Source organism: Prionailurus bengalensis, chromosome A3, assembly GCF_016509475.1.
Source record: "Prionailurus bengalensis isolate Pbe53 chromosome A3, Fcat_Pben_1.1_paternal_pri, whole genome shotgun sequence".
In the NCBI taxonomy this organism is placed as follows: domain Eukaryota; kingdom Metazoa; phylum Chordata; class Mammalia; order Carnivora; family Felidae; genus Prionailurus; species Prionailurus bengalensis.
This window is the reverse complement of record NC_057354.1, coordinates 69,714,970-69,736,087: the sequence shown is the minus strand read 5'-3', so window position 1 is coordinate 69,736,087 and position 21,118 is coordinate 69,714,970. Positions and strand designations below refer to the sequence as shown.

At 36.7% G+C, this 21,118-nt stretch overlaps 1 protein-coding gene across 22 annotated transcripts in view; it reads left to right on the top strand.

The window, feature by feature from the left end:
* Window positions 1-21,118, top strand: part of NRXN1 (neurexin 1) — a 1,147,797-nt gene that overhangs the window by 418,123 nt on the left and 708,556 nt on the right. For all 22 annotated transcript variants that reach the window (XM_043603364.1, XM_043603362.1, XM_043603358.1 and 19 more), the window contains one exon: window positions 20,746-21,047. In XM_043603364.1, the coding sequence (XP_043459299.1) occupies window positions 20,746-21,047 (302 nt within the window). The remainder of the gene's footprint in view (window positions 1-20,745; window positions 21,048-21,118) is intronic.

The following is a 21,118-nucleotide window of genomic DNA, read 5'->3' as shown; positions in this document are numbered from 1 at the left end:
TTTTATTTTCTCTGAAACTATAAAGGTGTCCATTCAAACCTATCCAAAATAGCATTAGAAATGCCGCAGAATGTAATAGAAAGAGCAAAGGATTCCATCAAGATCCAAATTCTAATCCAAGGTATCCACAAGCTAAGTGCTTTTGTTTGTTTGTTTGTTTTTCTTTTGTTTTAGTTTGTGTTTGTTTGTTTTTTTTTTTCCCTGAAGTCTTTTGAATTCTCTGGGCCTTAGTTCTCTTGTTTGTAAAATGCAAAGGCTGAATTAAATCAGTGTTTTTTAAAGTTAAGTGTTGAACTGTTTTTCGATTATGAAATCAATTTAGATCAATTACTGTTTCTATAAAAAATAGAAGAGTGCATTACAAGTAGCAAAGTCGGTGTATCATATGTAAAATTTTTGAAAGCCCTTGAATTAGAAGATCTCTTTGATTTTGTAGTTTTATGAATTATTCCTGGGAAAGGAATGCAGAGGAATAGAGGTAGAGGCAACTTATTTCAAGCATGAGATGTAAAATATATCATATGTTTTTGTTATAAAATGTTAAAGCAAATGATCTTTAGAAAGAAAAGACTTGTGAGGCGCTTAGGTGGCTCAGCTGTTAAGTGTCCAACTCTTGATCTTGGCTCAGGTCATGATCTCACGGTTCAGGATCAAGTTCCATGTCAGGTTCCACACTGACAGTGGGGAATTCTCTGTCTTCCCCTGTCTCTCTGCCCTTTCCCCACTCTCTCGCTCTCAAAATAAATAAATAAATAAAGATTTATAAAGAAAGAAAGAAAAGACTTGTTTTAGCTGGGTATTTGGTTCACTCACAACAAGTAGAAAGGAAGGGAGGCATTTACAGCCTGTGAATGTGGAAATGTGTCCCATCCTTGAGACCAGAGAATGGTTGCTGTGAGAAGTGAATGGATCCATTGTGAATTATAACTACGGTTTCAAGAGGTGGTATTATTCAGTCTGGTCAGAATGTTCTCTTACCAATCAGATTACTTCCATATTAAAAAGTGAGAATGTGCTTTGCTTTTTGGTTAATTCGATTGTATTTTGTCTCACATTTTGTGTTCCCTGTTTGCTGGGAAATGAGAGGCGAGGGACGGCCCAGTGCTCTACAAAAAAAAAAAAAAAAAAAAAAAGAGTTTCCATTTACACTGTTTACTGGAAGTAACTAGAAAGTAAATATAATAATAAAATATTAAGGAACACCAACCAAGTCTTATCAAAGTAGGACTTCTGGGAATGGGTGCAAGAAATATGCTTTTTAAAAGGTTTTCCAAGGTGATTTTGATGACCAGCCCTGTTTGGAATCAACTCATGTAGAAACCCAGGTTCTCATCCCGACTTGGCCTATTCCTAGCTATATGCACTAGAGAAAAATCTCATAACCTTTATAGATCTCCTACTTTCAACTCTAAGTTAACAATTCTGTGATTCCCTGATATTTCGGATAAAGTTTTAGAGTTCAAATAAATTTAACCACAAATCAGCCAATGTCTGCTTTTTTTTTTTACACTGGACTTTAGGACCTAAGTTTACATCATAGGTAAAACTAAAAAGGACATTCTAATAATTATTCACCTCCTAAAAAGGGTGTTCTTTTTTTTTCAATTGAAGTACATGTATATAGTTGACACAAAATGTTACCTTAGTTTCAGGTATACAACAGACTGAATCCACAAGTCTACAATTTATGCTGTGCTCACCACAGGTGTAGCTACCCTCTGTCACCATATAACACTGTTACTAAACTCGTGACTGTATTCCCTATGCTACACCCTCCCTATCTGTGATTTATTTGTTCCATAACTGGAAGCCTGTGTCACCCACTCAAGAGGGGTGCTCTTTTAATATTAGGTCACAATGCCAACTTGTTGATAATGTCAGATGCTAATAGATGAGTTCTCTTACAATGTCCATGTTTTTATAACCTAGCCATTTTCCCTACTCTGATTATACAAGTCTGATCTGGAGCAAACACTTCTGACTAACACAAGCCAGAGTAATCACATTTAATCCTGTTTGGGGAGTTCACAACTGGAAAGGGGTTACTTTTGAGTTTGAGGTCCATTGTTATTGAGTTATATGAGTGATAAAACCCCATGAACTCTGCCCTGAGGAGCTCATATCTTCCCTATGCTCCTTCCTTTCCAAGATTTGTGTTTCAATGATTCCTTTATTCTGTGAGCTACTTCCAATATCTTTCTGCTAAATTCTGTGTGTCTGCACTTAGGCTAGAGCTCTGTTGGTGTTGGGAAGAGAATAAAGCCCTAAAGAATTCATTACACTTATTGAGCTAACTTCTCTCCTATGTATCTAGACAGGTGGTAGTTTTGTACCATTGTTGGGAGAATTGAGAAAATAGTATTCAATTCAGATAAGGAACCTGGGATGAAAAGTGCTGAGCTAGACAATGTTGATATACCATGCTTTCAACACAGGTATAGATAGGATGACGGGAAGTTAGAGAAGAATCAGTTTATAGTTAATAATAATAATAGTCCCATTATCATTATATTACAGATCCTCATTTTTTAAGAAATCCAAAAGCGTGGTGTGATAGCATTACTAGAGTCATTTACTGAAGGAAATGCATTTCCACAAAGTAGGGAACTGAACCCAGGGCTCCTAATTCCAAATTAAGGGCTCTATCCATAATACTAACAAATGCAAAAATACTGACACTACACATTGTTGATTGATTCTTTTATACTTTTATTCAAGAAATATGCATACTCCTGAATTAATACATATAAACTTATAGTAAGTAATATAAACATTCTTTTAAAATATTTTATTATTCCAGGGATTGGATTTATATAGAAAAGTAACTTAAACTTGGGGGAGGGGCACCTGGGTGGCTCAGTCAGTTAACCGTCTGACTTCGGCTCAGGTCATGATCTCATGGTTCGTGAGTTCGAGCCCCGCGTCAGACTCTGTGCTGATGGCTCAGAGCCTGGAGACTGCTTTGGATTCTGTGTCTCCCTCTCTTTCTATCCCTCCCCGACTAGTGCTCTGTCTCTCAAAAATAATAAATAAGTGTAAAAAAAACAAACAAAAACAAAACTTGGGGGAAATTATCAAACATGTTCTTTTAACACCCCAGCATCCATAGTACTGGAAACTCTGTTGAAGGTGTTCTTTTTGGGGCTAGGGAAGAAAGGTGATCAGAATAGAAAGTTTATTTCTGTTGGTGTGAATAAAACACCTTCCCATGCCCCTTTGTTTTTCTAAAATTTTCAGTCCTTACAGAGTAAGAAGACAATGAGCTCTAGAAACCCAAAGAGACAGAGGTTGCTACAGAAAGTTCCTTTTAAAAGCAGCAAACATCAGGAAATTTTAAAGACATTTTAAGTCTAGCATGTTGCCTGGTTTTGACAGCAGGAAAGCAATAGAGTTTGGCACAGAGTTAGGCCTCAGTAAATGTTTATTGAATGAATCAATGAAACAATGACTCAATAAATCAAGAATGTTACAGAACCACAGGATTTTAGAGTTGAAAGAAACACTGGAGAGCACTTAGTCCAGCTCTGTGAATTTGTCAGGAAGGAAAAAGAGGTGCACGGAGGCTAAGGGAAGAGGCCAGGGGCAGGCGGCTGCAAAGTGGCCAAGTAGAAGCCAGTGTACAAGTCTCCTGATCCTTAGCCTAGTGTGTTTCCCTGAGAAAGTGAAAACCAAAAAAGACAAAAAAGCACAAACATCACATGCGATCAGGACAAACCATCAATAGAGACATATTTTTCTTCTTTTATGCTATTTGTAATTTTTGCATCTCTTTCTTATTCCATGAACCTTAACTAACCAAAATTTTCGTGCAGTTAGGATTTGGGGCATAATGATATTCTGGTTCATAAAAGAATTGATAAAAAAAGCTGTATTTTTAAAACTACATTAAAATGTAGTAGTTACTTTAATAATAGTGTTAATAATAGCTAGCAATTGATTGCCCACCACAAGCCAGGAACAACTGTGTACACAGTGGAAAGTTCAAGAGAAATCTTCCTCAGAATTATTGACTAAAGCACCCTGAGACAAAATACCTCCAGTATAAAGTGAACCTCTAAAAACTGCCCAGTTGTCTCCCTCAGCACCTACCACAAGACAACAACCTTCCCTGTCCACGTAAGCATTAAGGGATGGGGCAGATAAGGGGAAAAAAGAATCACTAGGTCAGAGGTACTCTGAAAATGTACTGTTCCAGGAGTAGTGTGCTTCCTTTGCCCAAGCTACCTGATAAAAGAGAGTACTATGGAATCATGTATAGAACTGGATTATGCAAAAAAAAAAAAAAGGAAGATTGGTATTATACATTCCTGATGCTTGGCAGCATATGTATCAAATTTGCTGACCTTCCCTGTGCCTTTCTGAAGAGGGGAGAAGGAAACTGGCAAGGTAGAAAGAGTCAACAAAATGAATATAGCTTACACTCTCAACATTTGGTGCATCCAGGATGCCTAAGAATCTATGGGTCAAACAGACACTCCACTTACGCTGGGGCTTGAGTCATCTGGCCAGTATTACTCACAAGAAGGCCAGATGATTATAGTAGCCAGATGCTATGGGGTATCGTATGAAAACTGGAGCAGGAGAATGAAGCCAATTGGGCCAGATGAATCCCACCCCCCACTGTCTTTTTATCCTTTCCTACCTCCCTCTCCCTGCTCTTGTTCATGATCTCTCACTAGCACTCTCTTGCTCTCTCTCTCTCAACCCCCCATCCCCTCCCTCTTCTCTCTGTCTCTGTCTCTGTCTCTCTTAATATCTAGAAAATCCAAGAAAGGCCAGATCTTAAAGCAGATGGTAAGAAGATGCCTAGCAGCATACTGCATCCCTCCACCCTCCCCCTCAACTCAAGATTGAGGTGAGAAATGAAATTCACGTCAAGTCTTAGGTTAAACTTATAAATTAGCCTGAGTTTTTGATAAGCAAAAGTGACCAGAAGTTCAGTGATTCTGCCCAAGATAACAAGAGGTGGTGAAAAAAGGTGATTTTTTTTGCATAAATACATGAATAAATACTCTTTCATTTTTATATATCATGGATATATGCCATGGGTTTTAACTTTTTAATAAATCCATTACACATATATTATTGGAAGTAACATTTATTACTTCCATTTACTGATGAGAAAACAGATTTTAAGGTGATCAGTTATTTGTCCAACTCCTACTCACAATGTGAGAGTGGAATTCAAGCCCATGTGAGTATGACTCCATAGCCCGTGTCCCTGTGGTCCAAAACTTCTCATTGCTGCCATATATACCCATAGTCCAATCTCCATACAGAAGCCAGAGGTATCTTTTTAGAATATAATTCAAATCCTATCACTCCCCAGCCTATGATACTCCAGTGGCTTTGCATTGTACACAGAATAAAATCTGAAAGTTTGGCCAAGATCAAGAAGGCCTTATATGACCTAGCTGCAGATCTCGTCTCAATCCACATTGCCCTGTTTCACCATGCTCAATGCTCATGGAATTTTTCTCCATTCCTGAAATAAACCAAGTTTTTTTTCTTTGTTCTTGTTTGGTTGGTATTTGTTTTGTTTTGTTTTGTTTTGTTTTTGCCACTTCAATAAGTTGCACTTTTGAGTTCTTTGTGCTTGGGATACTCTTTGCCAAGATGTTCCTGAGTGGCTCCTCAGCATTGAAGTCTTCCATTTCAGGGTCATCAGCTGAGAGAGCCCCCTGGCCACCGACATCAGTCACCCTGCCCTGGTCATTCCTGCTCTCTCTCTGGGCTCTTTTGTGTGTTCAGTGTCACAAGAGACTATTTACTTATTTAGGGTTATCTCTCCCTCACTAGTTGGATGAGAGTGGAGATGCTGAGGGCCTTGTTAACTGCTATATTTCTAATACCTAGAGTAGTGCCTCCAAATTGTGGGCATGGTATATGTAATTATAAAATGAATGATATAAATAGTATTCTCCCTCTTGACTCCATTTTCAGTTCCAGACACTTTACATGTTGACTTTTGATTCACTGTTATGGTCGTAAGATCAAAGACATGATATGGGATACCTTCATCCCTTCTCTTCCCCTACTGGAAAGAATGCTACCCTGCAATCTGAATGGTCCTAGTTTGTACTGATCTTAGTACAGACTTAGTATGCTTCCCAACTACTTTGGATTGATTTCATAGCAAGTTAGCAGTGTATCATAAAATACACACGTATACACACACACACACACACACACACACACTAAAATAAAAGAAATCAAAAACCTTAGCCAACCCTCCTAAGAAGCAGAGTAACATAAGTACATCCCTTCTCATCACAGCCCAATTCCTCATTACACTTGTCACATGCTCATTTACTCCCATCTCTACTGAAAATACTGGGGATGCCAACCTAAGACAAAGTTAGTTCTTTCTTTTAAGGAATTATCATTTTTGTTTTAAATACAGTAGGCCATATTTAGTAGTATTAATTTCTTCCATTGGTAGATATTTTTGACTTTAACAAGTTCTAAGTTCACTCAACTATAAGTAGAAGTGTGACAGCCTGGGCCTGTTCATTTTCATTGAGCCAGGTTACATCTAGAATGGATGATAGTTTGGCATGCCTGGGTGGCTCAGTCGGTTGAATGTCCAACTTCGGCTCAGATCATGGTCTCACAGTCAGCAAGTTCGAGCCCCGCATTAGGCTCTGTGCTGGCAACTCAGAACCTGGAACCTGCTTCATATTCTGTGTCTCCCTCTCTCTGTGCCCCTCCCCCACTCACCCTCTGTGTCTCTGTCTCTGTCTCTCTCTCTCTCTCTCTCTCTCTCTCTCTCAAAAATAAACAAACATTTAAAAATCACAGAATTAATGATAGTTTATTTTCAGTTTCAGCAGTGGATAAACCAAGTTATTTCTAGAGAGACATAACTGCAGTTGCATGAACCTCATGAAATACGTTCACTAACAAAGATGACTTGTTAGACTGTTCCAGGAGACATACACCCCTTAGATTTACTCAGAAGAGTAGCTCTAAGTTACCAAACCTACAGAGAATCCTATTGTAATGTTGCCTAACGGTGACACATGTTGACAGTAAGAATTCAGAGATTACCTCCAATGATTTAATGGCTAGACTCTGCTGAGATGCATATTAAATAGATATTTGACACACACACTGATCAGATCTCTCTGATTTTTTTCCCTTCCAATGAAAAGATGCAAAGTAGCTATTCTGGATGTTCATTCTTTAAAGAGAAGTGCCATGATATCAAAATATTTTGTCTTTAATACTTAACTCAGTCATGACAGACATACACACAAAAACCTCTTACAATTCTTAGAAGATATTCTAAATCACATTAATCTAGAATCTGTTCTAACAATAAGACTCTTAGACTTTAATGTTCACTGGATCACCTAGGGCATCTAAGTAAAATATAGATTTTGCATCAGTAGACTGCAGAGAGGTCCTGAGATTAATACCTCTTACAAGCTCCAAGTGATGATGCTGTTCATTACATCACACTTTGGATAGCAGGTGTTGAGATCATATTATTTAAACATTTTCTCTTTAACCAACACTTTGCTCTTCTCTATGAAGCTCTCCTCCACTCTGTCTTGCCTTCCAAGATGCCATAATTTGTGTCAATAAAAAAATCATATTTTATGACATGGAACAGTTTGTCACATGACCAAAATATGTGGCTATCTCAAAAGACAGATTTTTAGAATTAGAAGCAGCCCCGCTCTGATTCTAGAGAGAAAGCTGCATGTTATAAATTGGCTATTATTTTGAGGTTGTTTATATAGACAAGTTGTTCCCTATATGTTACCCAATTTGGTAATAAAGTGATTTCATATTTGCAATTATTTACTTCATGTCCATTTATAAATGAGGATTTTCTATAAATGTAGAATGTTGGTATATCTGCTATGCATATAATTGTATTCCTATAATGTTATTATATATTATATAATTTACTTCTATATTAGGTAATTGTTCATTGGAACCTAAAGAAATCATAAGTTCATGTAGAGATTCTTTGTAAAGTCTATAATCGCCACAGTATGTTTTTATTTTGGTTATGTTACTGATTTCGTCCAGGTTAAAATATGCTAGAGTCTAGTTTTCATAGATTCAGTTGTTGTGAGTTGAGCCTGAGGACAGGCCCAGAAATTGCAATATTGCCCACCTGGTGAATGCAAGAGTATTTGTATATTACTGACCCTGTGTATCATATGATCCATGCAGAAGTGACTGGTCATCTGCCCAGATAGGCATAGAGTGGCTTTTGGTTCCCAGCACCTGCAGTTATTTAAGCAAATGCAAATCATTTGCACAATAGGATTGGAAAATCGTTGTACTAGAGTTTTGGACTGTGTCCTATTTTCTTTTGGAACAGTATGTTCAAGTCTAAGCTGTATTTGATTTTTGATCATGAATTAGAGACTTATTTCATGGAAATATCTGGGAAATAAGGAAGAGTCTGAGATTGGACTCAAGAAGTCAAGGGTTATATTCTGATCCTACATCAATTAGTTATGTGATCATAATTTTATCTGTTGGGTCCTTACTCTCTTCATCTAATAAATAAAGGCCTTGTGCTCAATAATATCTAAGTCTTCTTTAGCTTTCATATTTAATGACCTCAATATCATTATTAAGACTGTGCCTCTTTTGGGGGAGTTAACTGATAGGTGTTTGGCAACCTATTTCCAGATTGGTTGCTTTGAGGTATACCTAAAGTGAAATAAAATCTTGAGTGATGAATATTTTATAATCCTTGATTTCTTGCTGCAAATAGTGGAAGTTAGCCTCAGAATTTACGTAGATTGAATCATATTTGAGAATTTTGGAATGATTTATAATATTGAATCAGACAGGCAATCTAAGGAAAGAGTGAACTACTCTCCATTTAAAGTGATACTATTTTTCCCTATGGTGATCAACTGATTGTTTTAATTTTTAAATTACATAGGATTGTTGCAAATAAAATGATGCTGTTTTTTGTTACACTTCTTAGGGACAGGACTTAACCTCATGTGATTTTCTTTTTTTTTTTTTAATTTTTTTTTTCAACGTTTATTTATTTTTGGGACAGAGAGAGACAGAGCATGAACGGGTGAGGGGCAGAGAGAGAGGGAGACACAGAATCGGAAGCAGGCTCCAGGCTCCGAGCCATCAGCCCAGAGCCCGACGCGGGGCTCGAACTCCCGGACCGTGAGATCGTGACCTGGCTGAAGTCGGACGCTTAACCGACTGCGCCACCCAGGCGCCCCTACCTCATGTGATTTTCAATAGTCAGACTGCCCTTTTTCTACTTGCTTTATCTGTACAGTCAGACAGCCAGGCTTACTTAATTTGATATGTAAACTTCTAGTGTGTACCTTTGTTTAGTCAAGGATGTTTTTGGCGGGACATTCTTGTGTGTTTGACTTGTAGAGTAGTAAAACAAATGAAGCAAGTCTCTCATTCAAATGCCTGTTTTTGTTCATTTGTTTTTTTCACATGTTGACTTTAGTTTCTAGTTTTGTGTTGAACACAGTCTCAGAATCATGTGAATACAGTAAAACCTTAAAAAAACCTGTGTAATTTGGGACTGTGCATATGAAGAGCAAAATTCAAGAACAATAATGTAGGCCATGTTCTTGGCATAGGTAAAAGGCCTGATATTCCTAATGTCAGTGGGGGCACTGTGACTCCTCTCTGCCCATTGGCATCCTTGTACTCAGGAGGTAAGGTCATTCCCTTGCAGGTCCTTCACTTAATAAAGAAGCTCATCCAACTTGAACTATGTGGAAACACAGGGCCAAATTCATGACATTTTCCCCCATGCATAGGCTGTATGAATGGGCTTTATCCTGAGAATCAATTTTTCTGTGAACTTGGAAGTCATCTCACCTCTCTATGTCTAACATTGCTCTCTATAAAGTAGAAATCCTTGGTGTTGAAAACATTCCGTTTGTTCAGTCTACCCTCCAAGGATTAAAACCTTATCCTATCCAGTTAAGTGGTTCCGTTATGTTTAGGTCCTTTCTGTGATGAGAAATTTGTTTACTATCAAATGAAATGTTCTACCTTCATCTGAGGGAAATCCTTTCTGATATTTGAAGATGCTGTCATATATCCCCCCTTTTTTTTTCTTTAAAGAACTTTCACTATTTCCCTATGTAGGGGCTCCTGGGTAGTTCAGTTTGTTAAGCATCTGATGCTTGGTTTTAGCTCAGGTCATGACCTCACAGTTGGTGAGTTAGAGCCCCATGTGAGGCTCTGTGCTGAGTGTGGAGCCTGCTTGGGATTCTCTCTCTCTCCCCCCCTCCCTCTCTGCCCCTTACCTGCTTGCACACACACTCTCTCTCTCAATATTAAATAAATAAACATTTTTAAAAAGCTATTTCCTTATATAATCTGGAAGCCTTTTATCATTTCAGCATATACTGAAACACATTCTAGTTTGACTAAATAGGAGTATCATACATGTGGGTGGACCAGCACTGAAGTACAAGACCATCTCATCGCTCTTCTAAGCACCAGCATGAATATAATCCATGCTTATATGAATTTCTTTGAGTGTCTCTGTCACACTGTTGATTCATGCTCTAAGTCCTCCAAAGATTTGGCTTTAGTTGTTTTAACCTGTTGTTCAGTTGGTGATTTTGGACCAGGAACTCAGGTTTATTTCCATAAAATTTAGCTTTGTCAGAGTCAGATCATCTAGTCAGCATGCTAAGAATTTATAGAATTCCAAATTTTCCATTGAATTTTGCTTTAGAAAATTGAATGAGAAAAAAACTGTATTTTTACCTAATTTATTGGAGGGATGAAACTGAATGGCACTAAAATCCAAAGGTATCCTATGTGATCTCTTCTTACAATTATATAGCAACATAAAACAAATTAATATATAATTTTAGTAAATGCTCCAATTATTTAACTTTAACTTTAACTTTACTTTTTCAGTTGTCTCTCTATTCTCATAGCATCTCTGTGATTATGAAAGAAACTTCTTTCACCTTAACATGGATCCCAATCAGCATCTTTAGAGTGTGGTCCTTTAATTTTTTTTTTTTTTTACATTTATTTATTTTTGAGACAGAGAGAGACAGAGCATGAATGGGGGAGGGTCAGAGAGAGGGAGACACAGAATCTGAAACAGGCTCCAGGCTCTGAGCTGTCAGCACAGAGCCCGATGTGGGGCTCGAACTCACGGACTGCGAGATCATGACCTGAGCTGAAGTCAGCCGCTTAACCGACTGAGCCACCCAGGCGCCCCAAGAGTATGGTCCTTTAAACAATTATGATTATATACATGCCACCTATATATTCTTTCTAAATGTTGTGAGGTTGCTCTGAAGAGCAAATGGTATTAAGGGATATTACTGTGTGTTGAGAAGATTTTAAATACTACATAATTGATATTACTACTATTGCTATTATTTTAGTTTTTACTAATAAAAGTAGCATTAATAGGAATACTGTCTTGCTTATATCACACTGTTAATCAGAACAAATAATGCTATATCAGATGGTTTTTTTCTCAATTATTCAGATTATTTAAATTGGATTATTTAATTATTTTATTGAAATATAGCATGAATCCAGGGAACTGCACATATCATAAGGGTACATCTAAATGATTTCTGCAATCTGAGCCGTTCCATAACCAGAATCCAGATCAAGAACATAACATTACTAAATGGACTAAATGCTCCGATCAAAAGACATAGGCTGACAAAGTGTATAAAAACAACACCCATTTTATATGTTCCCACAAGAGACCCATTTTAGACCTAAAGACACCTGCAGATTGAAAGTGAGAGGATGAATCCTCTATCATGCAAATGGTGTCAGAAGAAAGCCAGAGTAGGAATACCACAAATACATGGAAGTTAATTAATATGCTCTAAACAATGAATGGGTCAACCATGAAATCAAAGAAGAAGCAGAAAGTACATGAAAATAAATGAAAATGAAAACACAATGGTTCAAAAACTATGAGAACCACAAAAGCAGTTCTAAGAGGACAATTTATAGCAATGCAGGCCTACCTCAAGAAGTAAAATAAATCTCATATCAGCAACCTAATCTCACACCTAAAGGAACTAGAAAAAGGCAAACAAACCTAAAACCAGTAGAAGGAAGGGTAAAAATAAAGTTCAGGGCAGAAGTGAATGTTATAGAAATTAAAAAAACAAAACAAAACAAAACCAACAAAAATGATAGAACAGATTGATGAAACCTGGAGTTGGTTCTTTGAAAAATACATTAATAAAATTGATAAACCTCCAGAAAGACTTATCAAGAAAAAATGAGAAATAACTCAAAAAATAAAATCATAAGTGAGAGAAAAGACATAACAACCAACACTACAGGAAAACAAAGGATTGAAAGAGAATATTATAAACTTACATGACAACAAGTTAGAAAACCTAGAAGAAATGGATAAATTCCTAAAAACATACAAACTACTGAAACTGAAAAAGGAAGACGTGGATAATATGAATAAACCAATAGCCAGCAAAGAAATTAAATCAGTAATCAAAAACTCCCAATATACAAAAGTCTAGGACCAGATGGCTTCACAGGTGAGCTTTACCAAACATTTAAAAAAGTGTTAATACCTATTCTTCTCAAACTATTGAAAAAAAGTTTTAAAGGTAGGAAAACTTCCCAGTTGGACAGCATTACCCTGATGCCAAAACCAGATTAAAAACACCACTAAATAAGGAGAACTACAGGCCCATATCCCTGGTGAACATAGATATAAAAATTCTCAATAAGATACTAGCAAACCTAATTCAACAATACATTAAAAAAAATCATTTACCATGATCAAGTGGGATATATTCCAGGGTTGTAAGAGTGGCTCAATATTTGCAAATCAATCAACATGATACATCATATCAATAAGAGGAAGGATAAGAACCATATGATGAGTAGGTGCAGAAAAAACACTTGACCGAAGTTCACCATCCATTTGTGACAAAAATTCTCAACAAAATAGGGTTAGAGGGAACATATCTTAATATAATAAAAGCCTTCTATGAAAATCCCACAGCTAACTGGACAGCTACATATATAAAAAAATGGGACCACTTTCATACACCATACCCAAAAATAAACTCAAAATGGGTTAAAGACCAAAATGTAAGACCTGAAACCATAAAAATCCTAGAAGAAAACACATGCAGTAACTTCTTTGACATTGGCCATAGCAACACTTTTCTAGGTATGTCTCCTAAGGCAAGGGAAACAAAAGTGAAAAGAAATCACTGTGTCTACATCAAAGTAAAAAGCTTCTACCCATTGAAAGAAACAATCAACAAAACTAAAAGGCAACCTATGTAATGGGAGAGGATATTTGCAAATGACATTTCTGATAAAGGACTAGTATCTATTTATTTTTTTTATTTTTTTTTCAACGTTTATTTATTTTTGGGACAGAGAGAGACAGAGCATGAACGGGGGAGGGGCAGAGAGAGAGGGAGACACAGTATCGGAAACAGGCTCCAGGCTCCGAGCCATCAGCCCAGAGCCCGACGCGGGGCTCGAACTCCCGGGCCGCGAGATCGTGACCTGGCTGAAGTCGGACGCTTAACCGACTGCGCCACCCAGGCGCCCCAAGGACTAGTATCTAAAACATATAAAGAACTTATAAAACTCAGCACTCAAAAACTAAATAATCCAATTAAAAAATGGGCAGAAGACATGAACAGACATTTCTCCAAAGGCATCCATGTGGCCAACAGACACATGAAAAGATGCTCAGTATCACTCATCATCAGGGAAATGCCAGTCAAAACTACAATGGGATATCACTTCACACCTGTCAGAATGGTTAAAACCAACAACACAAGAAACAACAGATTTGGGGGAAGATGTGGAAAAAAAAGGAACACTCTTTCACTGCTGTGGGAATGAAAAGTGTTGCAGCAACTCTGGTATGGAGTTTCCTCAAAGAGTTAAAAATAGAACTACCTTACAATCCAGCAATTGCACTACTGGTTATTTACCCAAGGAATTAAGAAGAATTCTAATTCAAAGGGATACATGCTCCCCTGTGTTTATAGCAGCATTATTTACAGTAGTCAAGATTTGGAAGTAGCCCAAATTTCCATCAATTGATGAATGGGTAAGGAAGTGATTATATATATATAATAATATATATAATAAATATATATATATATATATAATACACACACACAAATGTATATACATTCAGCCATAAAAAGAATGAAATCTTGCCTTTGTCAAAGACATGGATGGAGCTAGAGAGTATAATGCTAAGTGAAATTAGTCAGTCAGAGGAAGACAAATATCATATGATTTCACTTACATGTGGAATCTAAGAAACAAAACTAACAAGCAAAGGGGAAAAAAAAGAGAGAAAGACAAAGCAAAAAACAGACAATCACAGAGAACAATCTGATAGTTACAAGAGGGGAGGCTGTGGGGTGGGGGTGGTCGTTAAATAGGTGATGGGGATTAAGGAGTGCACTTGTTATGATGGGAACAGATTGTTGTATGGGACTGTGGAATCGTTACATTGTACACCTGAAACAATATAATAGTCTATGTTAACTAACTAGAATTAAAAAAAAAAAAAAGAACAGAACGTTACTAGAACCCCATAGTCCTCAGTAGTTCTCATTTCATCTAGCCATTATCTTGATTTACAACAGTAGAGATTAGTTTTGCTTGTTTTTTTTTAAATTTTTTTTTCAACGTTTATTTATTTTTGGGACAGAGAAAGACAGAGCATGAACGGGGGAGGGGCAGAGAGAGAGGGAGACACAGAATCGGAAACAGCCTCCAGGCTCTGAGCCATCAGCCCAGAGCCTGACGCGGGGCTCGAACTCACGGACCGCGAGATCATGACCTGGCTGAAGTCGGACGCTTAACCGACTGAGCCACCCAGGCGCCCCAGTTTTGCTTGTTTTTTAAAATTTTTACATAAATGGAATCATAAGTAAGTACTCTCTTAAGTCTGGCATTTTTCTTTTTTTACTTAACCTTATTATTGTAATATTTAGCCATATTTTTGTTTGTAATTGAAGATTATGTATTTTCATTACTGTTCCTTTGTGTAACTATAATTCAATTTCCATTCCATTGATTGACATTTTGGTAATGTTCAGTTTGAGGTTATAATGCAGAGTGCTGGGGCAAAAATACCGGTATGGTATTCTGATGATGTGAAATTTTGCTGGATATATACTCACAAGTGGAATTACTGGGTGGTAGAGTAGGCAGATATCCATACTTAAAAGGTATTGCCAAACGATTTTAAAACGTAGTTCCCACCAGTAATATATAAGAGTTCTGTTTGCTCCATGTTCTCACTAACACTCTGTATATTTTATCTTTTTCATTTTATTCATTGTAGTGGAATATATTGATACATTATTGTGGTTTTCAGTTGATGCCTCTGAAGACAAAGTTGAACATCTTTTCATATGAATATCCTATTATCATGGAGTGTCTGTTCATATATTTTCTCTATTTTTTTCTGTTGGTTTGTCAATTTGTTTATTGATTTATATGTTTCCTGGAAATAATTATTTGTTGCTATATGTATTACTGTAAATCTAATCTCTCTCTCCCTTTCTTCCTTTCTTCCTACCTACCTACCTCCTTGTATACCTATCTACCTTAAATTACTGCCTATGTTTTCTTGTAAAAGTTTTATGGACTCAGATCTTACATTTAGGTCTTTAAATCCATTTTGAGTTTATTTTTGTGTATGGTATAAGAAAGTAGTCTGGTTTGATTCTTTTGCAAGAAGCTGTCCAGTTTTTCCAGCATCATTTGTTGAAGAGACTTTTTCTCCATTGTAATTCTTGCTTCCTTTGTCATAGGTTAATTGACTATATAAGCATAGGTTTATTTCCGGGTTCTTTATCCTGTTCTAATGATCTGTATGTCTACTTTTGTGCTAGTGACATAGTTTTTTGATTATTACAGCTTTGTAGTATATCTTTGAAATCTGAGACTGTGTTTCCTCCAGCTTTGCTCTTCTGTCTCAAGGTTGCTTTGACTATTTGCGGTCTTTTATGGGTCCATATAAATTTTAATATTACTTGTTTTAGTTCTGTGAAAAATGTTGTTGGTATTTGATTTCTTTTTTTATATTTACCCATTAGCACATATTGGAAATGCACAAGTTATTTGGGACTTGTATTTTAAAATGGAAATAGACCCATTCTTTGCATGCTCAATAGGAAAATATAAATAATTATTTACTATATTGCTTCTTATTTGCTTATGCCAGCACAAAACTTAATGGCAAAGACTATCTAGTAGCAGACAGAGTTGGAGGAAATACTCCTCTTGTGTTGTAGAAAAATAGAATGATTTATGTGTTTTTATATTTATAAAGAATATATACATATTCTTTCATGAAAAACAGCATAGCAAAAATATTTTTCCTGCTTAGATTCAAGTCTCATTTATGGCTTTTTGAGGTAATGATACATTCTACAGTGAGTTTTTCCAATATTTATATGGTTGCCTTTAATGCAAATTTGAATTATCTAAATTTGAAATTAAACAATACAAAAAATGACGTTTTCATTTTTAGGTAATAGAAACATCCTGGTGCTAAATGTCATCAACACTCATATAACTTCAAAGCTTGCCATTTAGTGAATTGCAGACTCTGTTTACTACTTTTCCTCCTTGGGTCTGTCACATTATCTGGCAAATGAATCCTTTGTTAAGATGCATTTTGAATTATGCCAATTTGAAATGACATTAGGTCACTTGGATAAAATGCTAGTCTTTTAACTAAACCAAAACTCCTTACACCCAGAAACTTTGTTATTTTGTTATTTGGTTATTTAGTTATTTAAGGGTAGTCAGAGGCTGAGTTCTAGTCCTGCTTTTGTTCCTGGCACATTTTCTGAACTTGAGAGTCATTTAAACTGTATGGGTCTCACTTTTTTTTTTCTCTGAGTTTTTATTTAAATGCCAGCTAGTTAACATACAGTGTAATATTAGATTCAGGTATACAATTTAGTGATTCATCACTTACATATAACACCCAGTGCTCATCACAAATGCCCTTCTTAATGCCCATTACCCATTTAGCCCATCTCCTACGGAGTTCCCTTCCAATAACCCTCAGTTTGTTCTCTATAGTTAAGAGTCTTTTTCTTGGCTCACTTTCTTAATAATGTACATCAAAAGGTTGGGCCAGAGGAGGGTCTTTAAAACTCCCTGTGGCTCAGAGACTTATTCTGAGTGTTCAGTGGGGATGAAAATTCTGCAAATATCATCTTCAGATAAGTTAATCTCACCATATATAATGTATGTATATGTATGTGAACCATAATTCATGTGGCTACTATTATAAAACTATCATAACAATGAGCAGAAAAAATTAATTGAAAGCAAGTGGGGTATATTATTCCTATTGAGTACAGTAACCATTTTCTGAGGACTGAGACCTTTACACTGTGAGAAATTCCCATGGGATTATGTAATGCCAAGTAGTACTTACTGAATTCAGTCAGTTTTCGTCTTATCAGCCTTCTCAGCAGCAGTAAGAATTACGTTTTATCCATGGCTTTTCCAAACCTGGAATTTTTCTCTTTTATTTTCATTTTTTTGTCAATCTCAAGGTTATGACATGTTATTTTAATATAATTTGGCATTTGCCTTTCCCAGAAGACTTACAGGATTGAGCATCTTTTCATTTATTCTGTGAAATTACTGTGCTTTTCTTTTCCCATTTTCCCATTGTTTGTCTTGTTTCTTATCGATTTATCAGAGTGCTTTGCATATCCTGGATTGTAGTCCTTTTTAAAATAATATGGCATGAGAATATTTTGTCACAATTTTTATTTATATTATTTCTGTCTTTATGATATTATTGATGAACAGGTGTTCCTAATTTTAATGTGGTTGAATGTATTGATATTTTATTAGTGCTTTTTGTTTCTATTTAATAGGTCATTCCATAATTGAATATCTTACTTTCCTATTTTACAAAAATTTTACAGATTTGCCTCAGTAACTTATATCCTTAATGCATAGAGAATTGATTCTTGTAAATGATGTAGAGATCCAATTTCACTTTATTCATATAGATAACCAGCACCATTTATTGACTAATCTATACTTTGCTTATTTAATGGCAATGCCTTACTTGATATAGACCATTTTCATATATGCTTAAGACTGTTTTTAGTTTCAGTATTTTTATTCCTCCTTTTTTTTATTAAAATATTTTTAATGTTTTTATTTATTTTTGAGACAGAGAGAGACACAGCATGAGCAGGGGAGGGGCAGAGAGGGAGACACAGAATCAGAAGCAGTTTCCAGGCTCTGAGCTGTCAGCACAGAGCCCAACACAGGGCCCGAACTCACGGACTGTGAGATCAGGACCTGAGCCAAAGTCAGACGCCCAACTGACTGAGCCACCCAGGCGCCCCTTAATTCCTCCTTTTTTATTTATCCTAATGTACTATCTTCATTACCATAATTTTGTAATAAATGTCCACCTTTACATAAGAAAGTTCCTTCATCTTTCTCTGGCATAGCTTGGCTATTTGGGGCTCTTTGTTTTTCCCATAGAACTTGTAGAATCATCTATTCACATTCATTTAAAAATTTCATATTTTTAATGGAATGTCATCAAATCTATAGATCTGTTTATATATGTTTAAAAGACTTACTGTCCCAGTACACAGAACCCTGAAATACATTATTAAATCCAAAATTTCTCTGATGATTATTTTGGTCTTTCAATTCATTCAATAATATTTGCTAATATGAGTTTTCGCTTATAGTCTTCATAATGCTTATATATTTTTCCTATCTTCCTACATTATTTATGACTTCAAGTACAGTATGTTGATAGTAGGCATCCTTATTCTGACCTTAAAGATAATATTCTAGATTTCCCAATGAAGTTGACATGTGCTATTTGTTTTAGATTGTTTATCACATTTATTACATTAGACAGACAAGAAGGAAGGCATCTGCCATTCCTCATGCCTACCAACTTTGCTAGATGCCTATACATGCATTATGTCATTTTATCCTGCAAGACTGGCGTAACTGACCATTTTCAGAATCTGAGACTTGGAAAGATGCATAACTGCCCTTCCAGTGCAGTTAGCAAGTAGCCAAGCCAGGATCTAATTTCATATTTTGACCTACTCCCCCCCCCCACCTTCAGTATGTCAGAAATATTTAGTTGTGCTAACTCCCAGTATCAAGCTACTTGCCATAGTGAACTGACCAGGGATGTAGACACCCGGACTGTAAACTTTCAGAGATAGGAATCCTGTCAGCTTTGGCCACTCTATTATCCCCAAGGACTAGGACTGGGCTTAACACTTGGGAGGTGCTCAGCCAATATTTTGAGTGTATGAATGGGAGGGGACCTCTAGCATGGCTTGCATTGTCCTTGCTATGGTTCTGCCTCAGAATGTGATGGGTTTGACTTGACCGCTAGTTGTCACTAATAACTTACTAGTAGGCAGTGACTATTCTTCAAGGTCTCACACTCCCTTGTTGAAAATCCCTAGGTGCTTACTTGTTAGGTGCTTACTTAGTGCCATGCCTTTCCGACCTGTACCCACTTGTGGCACTGTCTGCATCCAAAGAGTCGGGTCATCGGGCTTTGGTGAGCTGAAAGCTTGATTTGAGCTCTGATGCAAGGATGTGAGCTATTTCACTGTCAGATGAATTAGCTCTGGGGTAAAAACCTATTGCTAAGGGTAAGCCCCTTTTTGATATGAACCCTCCAGTAGACAGGGTAGAGACGCTATATTACCAACATAACAGATTAGATTTGCCAGTACCACTTATAATTCTGTGTTTATAGTTTATCAGAAGCTGATTCCAGACCATATTGTGTCATTTTTCTTGGCACAATACCATCACTGCCTAGGAAGTCGAGGAAGCTTTGGCTTACACTCTTCCTTTGGGCAAACTCATTCAACCAGTGAAAGAAGACTGATTTTTCCAAATACCCACTTTTTGGGTTGATCTGTCTGACATCTTGCAGGATCCACATTGTTACTTGTAAAAATGGTAGAGACAGATATAAAGAAAATGTTAAGACTTCATTTACATGCTATTCCCATGTTGATGTGCTGGAAATTTTACCAGTGTCATAAAAGCCAGCCCTACCATCTGCTTGGTGAGATCAGGGAATGAATCAACAATCCAGCAGACTCCATTAAACTCCATCCAGGGAGGAAAAAAAGAAAAAAAAAAAAAAAAAGAATGCACATGCTCTGGAGGAGATCTATTTACTCCCAGACCAAATTCTATTTTTTTCTTTGCTCTCCCCTTACCAGATAATTTGTCATGGTTCCTCAGGGATGAAAATATTTGGCTCTTCACTGAGAAGATCTTTGAATATAAATGTCTCACTGAAAATTAAAATAACGCCGCAGTTGGATGGCGAGAATGTTGCAAACACATTGGAACCCATTGTTGCCAGCAGAGTAGAACCATCCAATATGCATTTATGGTACCTGATTCATGCCCTGAAGATATCACAGAGCTACTTTCTCTGATCAGAGCTCTTGCAGTGATACTTAAAAATTAATTGAATTTTCAAGAATGTCAGCTTTAGCTATTCCAGTTGATGGCCCAATAGCTTAAGAGGCTTATTAAAAATATACTGCCACCTACAGTACCATTTGACTCTGTTTGACAGGGCTCTTTTCATGAATGTTAATTAGATAGAGTTAATTTGGGGGCTGATTGATTTTGTTTGTGTTAAGGTCTGCTGATTTACATAGTATATTTCTTTACTTATGCATGTGTATATTTGTTTTCCTCCAGGAAAAGAAGAATATATTGCCACTTTCAAGGGATCTGAATACTTCTGCTACGACTTGTCTCAAAACCCCATCCAAAGCAGCAGCGATGAAATAACTCTGTCCTTTAAAACTCTTCAGAGGAATGGACTGATGCTTCACACCGGGAAATCGGCTGATTATGTCAATCTTGCCCTGAAAAATGGAGCTGTTTCTCTGGTCATTAATTTGGGATCAGGGGCCTTTGAAGCACTAGTGGAGCCCGTGAATGGAAAGTTTAATGATAATGCCTGGCATGATGTGAAAGTCACCAGGAATCTGCGTCAGGTAACAGCGCAGTGGATAAGAGAGTTACTGGCTTTGTTTCTCACTACAGCTGTGTGTGTGGTACTTGAAAA